The sequence below is a fragment of the Silurus meridionalis genome, chromosome 6 (assembly GCF_014805685.1).
Source record: "Silurus meridionalis isolate SWU-2019-XX chromosome 6, ASM1480568v1, whole genome shotgun sequence".
Lineage (NCBI taxonomy): Eukaryota > Metazoa > Chordata > Actinopteri > Siluriformes > Siluridae > Silurus > Silurus meridionalis.
The window spans coordinates 30,126,593-30,138,775 of NC_060889.1; the positions used below are offsets into that span (position 1 = coordinate 30,126,593).

General features: G+C 39.5%; 1 protein-coding gene across 1 annotated transcript in view; it reads right to left on the minus strand.

Moving 5' to 3' along the window:
• Positions 1-12,183, minus strand: part of dnajb6b (DnaJ heat shock protein family (Hsp40) member B6b) — a 33,504-nt gene that overhangs the window by 6,117 nt on the left and 15,204 nt on the right. The window contains 6 exon segments of the mRNA XM_046851871.1: positions 6,202-6,272; positions 6,386-6,456; positions 6,458-6,543; positions 6,930-7,079; positions 9,809-9,913; positions 10,029-10,091. Coding sequence (XP_046707827.1) covers positions 6,202-6,272; positions 6,386-6,456; positions 6,458-6,543; positions 6,930-7,079; positions 9,809-9,913; positions 10,029-10,091 — 546 coding nt within the window.

Here is a 12,183-nt window from a genome sequence, read left to right on the forward strand (position 1 = left end):
TAGACAGGCAAAGGAATAGTTGGCTAGACAGACAGAAGGATAGATGGCTAGACAGACAGAGAGATAGATAACTAGACAGACAGAAGGATAGATGGCTAGACAGACAGAAGGATAGATAACTAGACAGACAGAAGAATAGATGGCTAGACAGACCGAGGGATAGACGGCTAGACAGGCAGAGGGATAGTTGACTAGACAGACAGAGGGATAGATGGCTAGACAGACAGAGATAGATGGCTAGACAGGCAAAGGAATAGTTGGCTAGACAGACAGAAGGATAGATGGCTAGACAGACAGAAGGATAGATGGCTAGACAGACAGAGAGATAGATAACTAGACAGACAGAAGGATAGATGGCTAGACAGACAGAAGGATAGATAACTAGACCGACCGAAGGATAGATGGCTAGACAGACAGAAGGATAGATGGCTAGACAGACAGAGAGATAGACGACTAGACAGGCAGATGGATAGTTGACTAGACAGACAGAAGGATAGATGGCTAGACAGGCAAAGGAATAGTTGGCTAGACAGACAGAAGGATAGATGACTAGACAGACAGAAGGATAGATGGCTAGACAGACAGAAGGATAGATAACTAGACAGACAGAAGGATAGATGGCTAGACAGACAGAGGGATAGATGGCTAGACAGGCAGAGGGATAGTTGACTAGACAGACAGAGGGATAGATGGCTAGACAGACAGAAGGAAAGATAGCTAGACAGGCAAAGGAATAGTTGGCTAGACAGACAGAAGGATAGATGGCTAGACAGACAGAGAGATAGATAACTAGACAGACAGAAGGATAGATGGCTAGACAGACAGAATGATAGATGGCTAGACAGACAGAAGGATAGATGGCTAGACAGACAGAAGGATAAATAACTAGACAGACAGAGGGATAGACAGATGTTTTTTCTCACAGAAAGAAGGATGGTGAGATGAAGTTTCGTGTGTTTAAGTGAAATAAAGGAACAGTAGGACGCTTGACCTTTTCCCAGGCTGACTGAGCTCCCCACAGCTACGGGAAAACTAGGAGCAGGAGTGTGTGTGTGTGTGTGTGTGTGTGCATTTCACACGTCCAGGTTTTCATCAATAATGCAGACGAGCTCAGCTTTTAATTAGACTCGAGCGAGACAGGAAGTGAACTTTAAACGTGGCACTGTGCGAGAATGAGTCTATAAACAGCACTGGCATTTTAAAACCTGTGTGTGTGTGTGTGTGTGTGTGTGTGTGTGTGTGTAAACGATTACCTAAAGCACACACTGTGTATGTTTAATCAGAAGCAGCACTTAAACACTTTAAAGTTCTGGATCAGCAGTGAGGAGTCTCTCTCTCTCTCACACACACACACACACACTCAGTGAAGTGTTTTAATAACGTTCCTACACACTCACGAAGTGGTGCATTAACGTAGGAGAGAGTAGGAGAAGAACGATTCTCTTCATCATATTACACCATCATGTACAAAACCCCATACACATTACACTTATAACAGATAGATAGATAGATAGATAGATAGATAGATAGATAGATAGATAGATAGATAGATAGATAGATAGATAGATAGATAGAAAGTTTCTATCTTGATTTTTCTTTTTTCTTGCATAATTGTCACATTTCAATTATTCAAATCAGGTAAATTTGAATATTATACTGCGCTAACAAGATTAAATACAGTTTTTAATGATGATTTAATTTATAACGAGAACAAAGGCTGGCCCTGTGTGAAAAAGTAACTAATTCAACACTAAGAAAGAGACTGAGCAAAAATCCATCATCAATGAGAAAGTTCTAGGGTAAAAGACACTGCTGTCCAAAAAGAACACCACAATTGTGTAAAAAAAAAAGAAAAAGAAAAAAAGAAAACCATGGTGGTGGTAGTGTGATGGTCTGGGGCTGATTTGTAGCTTTAGAACCTGAATGTCTCGCCATAATTGATGGCAACATGAATTCTGTGCTCTACCAGTAAATCCTGGAAAATGTCTGGCCATCAGCTCATCTGACTTTGGTTATGCAGAAACACAATTATCCAAAACACACCAACAAGTCCACCTCTGAATGGTTTAAAAAACAAACAAATCTGGACTTAAATCTGAATGAGATGCTGTGTTTCTGTTACTGTTTTTTTGAAGTGTTTCTCAGTTAAAAAAATAAAATTCTCAAAACTACTTGTTCAACCGCCACCTCACGGAGTCACTTGTTTTCTCGTCGCTTTGAATAAATTGCGAATTCTTTAATACATTTATTAAATCGATTGTGTACAAGTGGCTGCTGTTTCCTACATTATCAGTTGTTTATGTTCATATTAATCCAAATCAAATCAACCAGGAAATGAAGGAACACCAATACAGTACAGTAAAAGTGTGAATTCTGTCTTACAATCAATAACAAATCAAATCAAATAAACAAAGTTGTGCTGCAAATATTAAGGATGATTCGAGAAACGCTGCAAACCAACCGAGAGAAACTGGAAAACAATTCTGCAGAGAAGAGAATAACCCTAGAAGAGTGGAAGGTAATTCCTCCACAGTGATATAAAGGACTCGTTGCCGGTTATTCCGAATGCTTGATTGCAGTTGTTGCCACCACACAACCAGCTATTAGGTTTAGGGGGCAATAACTTTTTCACACAAGGCCGGGCAGGTTTGGAGAGCTTTTTTTTTTTTCCCCTTGATCAATAAAATCATTTAGAAACGGCATTTGCTCGGGTTATCTTTGTGTAATATTAAAATTGGATCGATTTGAATAATGTTTAATAATAAAATATGCCAAAAAAGAAAAGAAAAATGGAAGGAAACATTTTTCACTACTTTAGATAGACAGAGATATAAAATATAAGACAGTTAGAGAGTTTATTTAATAATAGTGCATTTCATGAGGAAAAAGCAAACCCTCTTATTCAGTCTGTTAGTTTAAAAAAGAAAAGAAAACAATATCTATATATATTAAATGAATCTATATCATAAATTGGATGGTGAAAAGTAAAATAATTTCGTTCGTTCGTTCTTTCTTTTAACAAAAAGCCTATTTTGTTATTTGTTGTACAGAAAATCGTGTTGAATCGTGTTTTATTTGTCTCCTTTATGTGCTATTTCTTTCATACAATTTATTTTCGAACATCAGATTCCCAATTTGTTCTATTTATATCATTATATTGAGGGAAAAATCTTCAGCATCCGAAAGTAAAAATGCTCAACAATAGAGTGAAAGAAAGAAAGAAAGAAAGAAAGAAAGAAAGAAAGAAAGACAGAAAGACAGACTGACTGACTCTGTGTGTGTGTGTGTGTGTGTGTGTGTGTGTGTGTTATAATGCAGCTAATAAAACCTTGTTAGTTTTTTCCAAATTCTTTCCCCTGGAAATGTTTCCTTGATCTTCACACATGATGAGATTAATGGTGGTTGATGTAATAATTTGTATTAAATTGGAATAGTTAAATGTTGTACACTATAAAAGCTCGTCTTTATAACAGGGGGTGTGTTTGGTGTTTGTTGCACTGCAGCTGTTAGATATTAGTAAAGATTCTATCAGTATACTTTTGGGATTATCACCCGAAGTGTTCAATTAGAAAGCAGTGTGTGTGTGTGTGTGTGTGTGTGTGTGTGTGTGTGTGTGTGTGTGTGTGTGTGTGTGTGTTCCGACCTGCAGGTGGCGCCAATACACAAGAAATAATCAACTGCTGCTTCTCACTTTACAGCTGTTACTCTTCTACACTGGACTCTAAAATACAAGCTGATCAAATAGAGAAAGATGTACGTACACACACACACACACACACACACACACACACACACACACACACACACACAGTCACACACAATCTATCACACACACACAGACGCACACAAACACTCGTGCTCACTCAAACATACACTCACACACACATTTACAGACATATACACACACTCAGTCTCTCACACACACACACTCATGCTCACTCAAACATACATACACTCACACACACACACACACACACACAAACACTCACGCTCACTCAAACAAACATACACTCACACCCACATTTACAGACATATACACACACACTCAGTCTCTCACACACACACACACACACACAAACAAACACTCATGCTCACTCAAACATACACACACACACCTGATGCTCGTGAGTCGCAACTGGCTCGTGTTACAGCCTGTAAAATGTTCTTGCTTGATGATCATCTGCCTCACTGGGGTTCCATCAGGCTGCTCAGACACGTTCACCTACTCCTATTAAAGCTTCTTTCCTACAGATAGATGCAGCTTCAGCTGTTACTAGCTAGGCTAATGCTAGGCTTCACTTAGCTTTAGCTTGTCTTTAGGCGATCTTTTACACATTAGCCTGGTTTAGAGCGGTCACAGCTAGCATTAGCTGACCCTTACTTTCTCTGTCAGGGTATGTGTGGCCTTCCAGACTAGCGTTCGCACTTTAGCTTCCACTTTAGCCTTTAACGCTCTCCGTCACGCTCCTGATTACCTTTCACACATTTCCTCATCGTTCTAGGCTAGTTTCATGAGCTAGCATTAGATTTACCTGAGATTAGCCCCACCCACATTTACACTGAAAGCAGGGATTTCATGAATGAATCTTTCCATCCATCTTCACTTCCATCCATCCTCCTCCCATCTATCCATCCATCCAGCCATCCATCCATCCATCCTTCTTCCCATCTATTCATCTATCCATCCAGCTATCCATCTTTCTTCCCATATATCCATCCATCCAGCCATCTTTCTTTCTATCCATCCTCCTCGCATCTATCCGTTTATCCTTCTTCCCATACATCCATTCATCCTCCCTTCTATCTATCAATCCATCAATCTATTCTCCCTTCTATACATCCATGCCTCTAATATCTAACTAATATTTATTGAAACAAACACAGAATATGGAATCTTCTGGCACTACTTTGTGTGTGTGTGTGTGTGTGTGTGTGTGTGTGTGTGTGTGTGTGTGTGTGTGTGCGCTGGGAAGAGACCACGGTACGAGGTGATCATCTACAGCTATATGTAAGACCTTACAATACATCATACACGTGTGTGTTACGTGATTTAGAGGTGCGCAGTAAAAACCTGTAGTGAGGAATTAGAGCACAGTGTGATTTAATACTCTGTGAAACACACGCCAGGCGGAACACAGCCAAGTGAAACACACACACACACACACACACACACACACACACGTTTGTGTTAGCATGAACACACACAGGAAGCGTGAGTGCAACATCACAGAAGCGAAGTGAAACACTTTATTGAACCAAACATCTTTATTATTATTATTATTATTATTATTTACACAAAGCCCTGTGCGTGCACACACACACACACACACACACACACACATATATATATATATATATATATATATATATATATATATATATATATATATATATATATATATATATATATATATATATATATATATATATATATATATATATATATATATATATATATATATAATACTATATATAAACAATCTCTCTGTTAATCTTTTAATCATTAGTACCAAAGGCTCAGAGGGTAAAGAACAACCACAGGAATGAGTACATGAGGAGCCATGCTGCAGTGAACCCATGCTGCAGTGATCCAGGGAGATGAGAAAAAACACAGCCCTAATTAACATAATCATTATCATAATAATCATAATAATCATAATGCATATCAGCGTCAGAGCAGAATGGAATGTACACGGTGACTGGATGATCATCAGGATCCAAGTAAATATTACAGTTGAAGAGAGAGACTCCAAACTTCAGTGATATAAAGGAAGAGGTTTCTCTTAATAATAATAATAATAATAATAATAATAAAAGAATGCTAAATGCGCTGAGCACTGGTGTGGTACAGGTGTTGGTGGAATGGAGTTCGGAGAGAGAAAAGAAAAGAGCGAAGGAGAGTTAAGAAGATGAAGAGAGGGGGATTAAGAGCAAGAGAGGGGGAGAGAGAGAGAGAGAGGAGAGGGAGAAAAGTGAGAAGGAGAGAAAGAAGGGGAATGGGGAGATAGGAAACGAGAAATAGGGGGGAGAGAGAGAGAAGAAGAGATATAGAGAGAGCGAGAGAGAAGAGAGGGAGGGAGGGGAAGCTCCACCCTCCTGGACTTGTTTTGGTCTGGTTTAGAAGCTGTTCCTTTGTTTTTGTTTATTTGGTTATTTGTTGGAATGGTCAGACGTTGTTGATTCGTAGGAGCTGCTCCCTACCGTTGACCGTCAGAGACTTCAGCTGGCCGTCTTCCTCGACCTCCACACGCTCCTGCCCGTTCTCCACGATGCTACACACACACACACACACACACACACACACACACACACACACACACACGTGAGCATGCCCCCCACCAGCACCTCATCCCTGATGACTGCACTGCTGTGAGATGTTCAGTACCGTTTGGTGGTGATTCTCCTCCCGTTGATGAATTTGGTAGACGTGGAGACCGAGCGGAAATTTCCCATCCTCCTCCTCCTCCTCCTCCTCCCCTCCGAACGATGACGAAGAGAAAGAGGTGAAGTTTCCTCCACCCATTGGGCCGATAGGCATGAAACCTAAACCCAGATTTTTACATTTTGTTGGTTTATTAATAACCTGCTACAACATTTGATTAACAATAAAATGTATATAAATGATTTTATCTGCATTATTTTATTATTCAACAATAAAAAAAAGGAAAAGGATATCAGCATACACATGATATTATTAGAAAAACGTTATTGTGACATCAAAAACGGATATTACACAGATATTTCCAGAATTCTGTTTTCACTTATTTTACATTCTTGGCAACCCTACACATCCTTAAATAAACCTAAATTATCATTTTGCACAAATACCGGCATCTTCCCCAAAACCGAACGCTTTTCATGAGGTAAAAAATAAATAAATAAATAACATTTAAACGTTTCTGGAGTTTCACCCATATAAACACGCATACCTGAGTCAAATCCTGAGAAGCCACCCCCGAACGGAGGGAATCCCCCAAATCCGGGAAAGAAGGAGCCCCCGGCTCGATTCCTCGTGCCTCGCTGCCTCCGACCAGGACCGAACCCGAAGAAATCGTCGAACGGGTCGAAGGGGTCGTCTCCTGAACCACAAGAGAGGAATGCGTGAACTTCCGGCCTTCTGCTGTTTGTTTTCTACTTCCTGTTTGCAACATTTTGCAGCAGCAGCAGCACCAACATCAAAAACCAAGGGCCAGCAAGACCTTCAGAATCACTGACATGTTCTAATAGTTGATTCTCTTCAGGTGCACTGCTTCCAGGAGTTACTTTAACCAAACAGATTTGGACTTTTTGACTCTGAAGCCCTCTAGAGGGCGTCTAATAACCTCCTGATCATACGATCAGAGCTCGCAACCTAAATCTGTAGCAAACTGCACAGGTTTGCTCTAAGGTATTTCATTGATTTGGATGCAGATACATTTACAAAGACGTTTAGAAAATGGACTTTTCAAGAAAAGTGACGAAAACCCCAAAAGAAAGAGATGTGATGAGGTGAATATTGATGCCAGATATGATGTATGCAGGGTTGTGGCTCCAGTGAAAGGAGACGTGTTGAACTGAGTTAATTGGGTTTCTTGCTTTATGATGTTCATTGTTCCTGTATGAGATCATGTGTGTGATGCAGCACTCTGTTCTACTGCACTTCTCTACAATACTGTTGATTTCTGTAGGCATGGCATCATGATGATGGGATTACGAGGTGGATTGGTTCAGGAACAACATCACTGAAGTGTGTATTTTTAATATATTAAGTATATTAATATATAAGTAAATATAGATGTAATTTATTCAGATTAGAAGCCCTGAAACTTCAGGAAAGCCGTTCCTCTCGGCTGGACATAGTGATCTGGAGTGAGGCAGTGATGAACAGTCGATGTAACGGCATGTGTTTAACGCACACAAACACGCTAAATATGGCAAGGGCACTTCCACACGGCCGAGAAGAGACTGTGCATCACCCGACAGGAATGCTTTCTCAAATAGATCCTGTATAAAGCACAAGGGCCTGAAGCAAGCTGGAGAGAGTGTGTGTGTGTGTGTGTGTGTGTGTGTGTGTGTGCGCACATTTGTACTGAACGACCACGAAGTACACACCTTCCCATCCTTCACACACTTCGTGAGGGGAATTTCTCCATTTTATCATCATGGTGCACTATAACGAGTTATGACTTTATAAAATTAAATAAAAATAAAAAAAGTAAAGCAAGAAAAATAAATGAATCATTTAATAAAGTACAGTGAAGCAAAGAAAAGAAAAAGAAAGCAAGAAAGAAAGCAAGAAAGAAGTCAAATACAACAAAATTTAAATAAAATAAGAAAAAATTAAACAATTATTAAAATAAATTAGAAAATGTAATAATAAAAAATGGAAATGGAAAAATAAAAAATAAAATTAATTAAAAATTATAAATAAATAAACAAATTAAATAAAAGAAAATCGCATCAAATAAACAAATCAAAAAAGAAAAAAAATCAAGAACATTAAATAACAATAATAAAATGATAAAAAAGATCCAAATTAAAGAGTCATATTGCATTAAATGATATAAAATAAAGCCAGAATTCTGTTTTCCTCCACAGCACCAAAAAAGGTCAGCTTTTTGTTACACAGATTTTTGGAATATTTGATATATTACATCACGGCACATTCTGAACATGGCAAAAAAAAAGAAAAAGATTTTCTGTTTTGTCCCCTCAGTCATGTCCACACCCTTCATCCTGCTCCAGAGGGGGGCGCTCTGTGCGCCCGAAGACTGAGAGATCAGCTCATACCGGTTTGACCTTTTAACCTTCAACTCGGCTCACTCTATAAACAGAGTCTGCATTGTGTACATTTCTGACATTCAGCTCCAGAATTATTGGCACCCTTAGTGATGGGTTAAAAAAAGAGAAAAGAGAAAAAGAAAAAAGGGTCCTGGGATAATAATCTTACACTGAAATATGAGAAATGCCCTGTAACTCAAGCGCATTTATTCGAGGTGTAAATTTCTTAATAAAAAAAACAGATGTCACAAGTATTGGCACCCCTCATTCATGCTTAATGCCTTAATGCATCACTATTTCACCACATTTGTACACGCTGTGCTTTCTAAAGTACGACACTTACTTTAGAAAGCACAGCGTGTACAAATGTGGTGAAATAGTGATGCATTAAGGCATTAAGCATGAATGACGTAGTTTATTGTACTGGCTCAGGTTTATCTCGGAAGATCGCATCACAATGGCGCGGAAACCACTGAAAATGCGTCATCTTTTTTTCCAAAGCATTTTCAAATTTCATCCACTTTGGAGGGCGTTTTTAAAAAGCTACATTTCTGTTGACTGACGGGAGAAAAATACGCGATTTCAAACGAATGCGTCTTAGCATTGAAACAGTTCTACAGGAATGTACGTGTTAGGGGTTCTTTACTGTTTATTAGGAAACCAGGCATTTCCTCCTGGCCTTGAGTGTCTTTAGAGTCCAAGATGGCTTCTTCTGTCTAATCTTGTCTGGATTCAAAGGGGAAGTTGAGGAATTTGGTGTGGTATTATTGCACTGGTCCTCATTCCTCAGGGAGATGTACAAGTTTATTACTGGTTTGAGGTCTGATGTTGAGATTGGCTTGGACTATGCCATAAAATCCAGCAGAAGACAATGTCTGAATTTGGCTCTTTATTCTTTTGAAATTCAAGTGTTTGAAGGGAAGATTTGAAATGCAGACTGAATAAAAATGGCGTTTTTGTATAACGGGTTGATGTAATGATTATTACCATGTGTCTATGTGGACACTGCCTGCCATCTTTCTTCAAATAAAAAAGACAAAACTCTTACCGAAGAAATCTGCAAATGGATCTCTGCCTCCAAAGAATTCCCTGAAGACATCTTCAGGGTTACGGAATGTGAACACGCCACCAAAATGGTCATCATAATGTCCTCCTGAAGGGAACAGACCATTTGTTTTACGTGAGAAAAAAAAAAACACAACACAAAACTAGATTGAATAAACTAGACTAGAAAGTAAATGTTTGATGTTGATGAAGCAGATCATTACCTCGCCTTCCTCCTCCAGACAGGGCGTCTTTGCCATATCTGTCGTATAAACTGCGCTTGTCGTCTGAAAAACAAAAAGACATTTTAAATCAATTTGACCTGAACATTGGATTCACCAGAACATGGATTCACAGATTAAAACAAAACACTGAGCGAGACAATATGAACCACCAACAGTTCCTGTAGCAATGTGGGTGAAGCCTAAAGACCAGGCCTTTGTAAGGCAGTTAGTTCATGACCATGTACAAGTGGGCAGGAATCTAAGGCTAGTAGTCCAAGTTCAGTTACTTAAACCCAGGAAGCTATGGCTGTGAATTTAAAACTAGCTACCTAAGGACAGGAAACAGATTCATGTATTATAAGGCTAGCAGACTAAGACTACGTTCCTTGGACCTGGTTCCTAAAACCAGAAAGTTAATCTTGGAATCTAAAGATATGTACTTAGGGCTAAAATGTTTATAGCAGGTACCCAAGGCCAGGAACCTGGTTCTATAAATCTAGGACTAGGTACCTAAGACCAGACACCTAAAAGGTGGGAATCTAAAACCAGGTACACAAGACCAGATACCTAAAGCTAAAAGTCTAAGACCAAGTACTTCAAACCAAGGACCGAGAGCTGGAAGTCTAACACCAAGTAACCTAGTCTAGGAACCTGAACCTGGGAATCTAAGGTACCCAAGATAAGGTACTCAAGACCAGCACCCTGCACTTAAGGTCCTGAAGCTAGGAATATAAGACCAGAACCCTAAGGTTGGATATATAAGAGCAGTTACCCAAGGCCAGGAATCTGAACCTGGGAATCTTAGACTAGGTATTTAAGATCAGAACCCTAAGGCTAGAATCTAAGACCTAAGGCCAGGAAGCTGGGAATGGAAAACTAAAGCCAGAAACACATGGCCAGGAACTGAAAGCTGAAAGCCTAAAAATATTAATTTGAGGTTTGTAAACTTGAACCTGGGAACATAAAGTCAAAGTCCACACCCTGGATCCCTCAAGTTAAAGTAGAAACAGAGAAGTTCCTGTACTATCATCGTCATCATCCCCACCACAGATTTCACAGACATATTCCTTCTAAACTAGGACCTAATTAGACCCCACTAAACACTCCTGTTGAGCACCTCCGATCCACATTTAAAGGTGGACCGTGACCATTTAATGGCTGACAAAAAGTTCAGTCTTGTTTGAATAGATTTATAATGCTAGCTCCAAATTGATTCACCAATGCCTGAGCCCATATATCAAGCAATTACAGCTCTCTGTAAGGAACATTTCAGCCTGGCACTCGTAACTCCATGACATTTGCTTTAACCCCATGGCATTTTTAGAAGGGTCAAATTTAACCACCTGACCTCCAATTAACTCCTCACACAGTAAATATAAATTGTGCCTTAGTCACTTCTCCGGTCAGAAACCTCACCCTTTATGACCTGACGCTGACCTGTCTGGCTTACTTATACATTTTTTCCAGCAATGGCCACTCAAAAGGGGGCAAAGGTCACAAAACAAATCATGGCAGCTGTTAAAATGTTAGTCTGGACATCACATAGGATTCAAGGAACCCAATTTACTGTTTGTGAAAACGCAAATATTTTATTCAAGCCGCAGACTGAAAGCATTTTGAAGGCGTGTGAAGATTCATTTAGCCAGTTGGTAAAGTCATGTACTAATGTAGGTGAATGTAGGGTTTCAATTCAATCTCCATAGCAGGCCACTCAATATCTTCTACTCCAACCCATAGAAAGCAGATCTTCATTAAGCTGGCTTTGTGCATTGTCATGCTGAGACACGTTTAGGTCTGCTAGTTCAAGTGAACAGAAAATTTCATGCTGGCACATCCATGACATCCTATACAATTATGTGCCTCCAAGTTTGTGGTATGGGACAAAAGGGCAAAATGGCCCTTCTGCAGAAATAAAAGCTGCAGAAGCTGGCATCAATTCCGTGAGCACACCAAGGTTTCATGACAAGAGGTCGACCGATTCAGTGGTTTTGCAAACTAATTGGCACCAATAGTTGATTGACGGAACTACGGTCTGTCGACAAAAATCCATACCAATAGTTTTTCCGGGTTGCGTTTAACAGTAAGAGAGCAGCCTCTAGAGGTGAATCACTGATGCCTTGTTCCTTTTATTTAAATGTCTTTTTTTTATTATTGA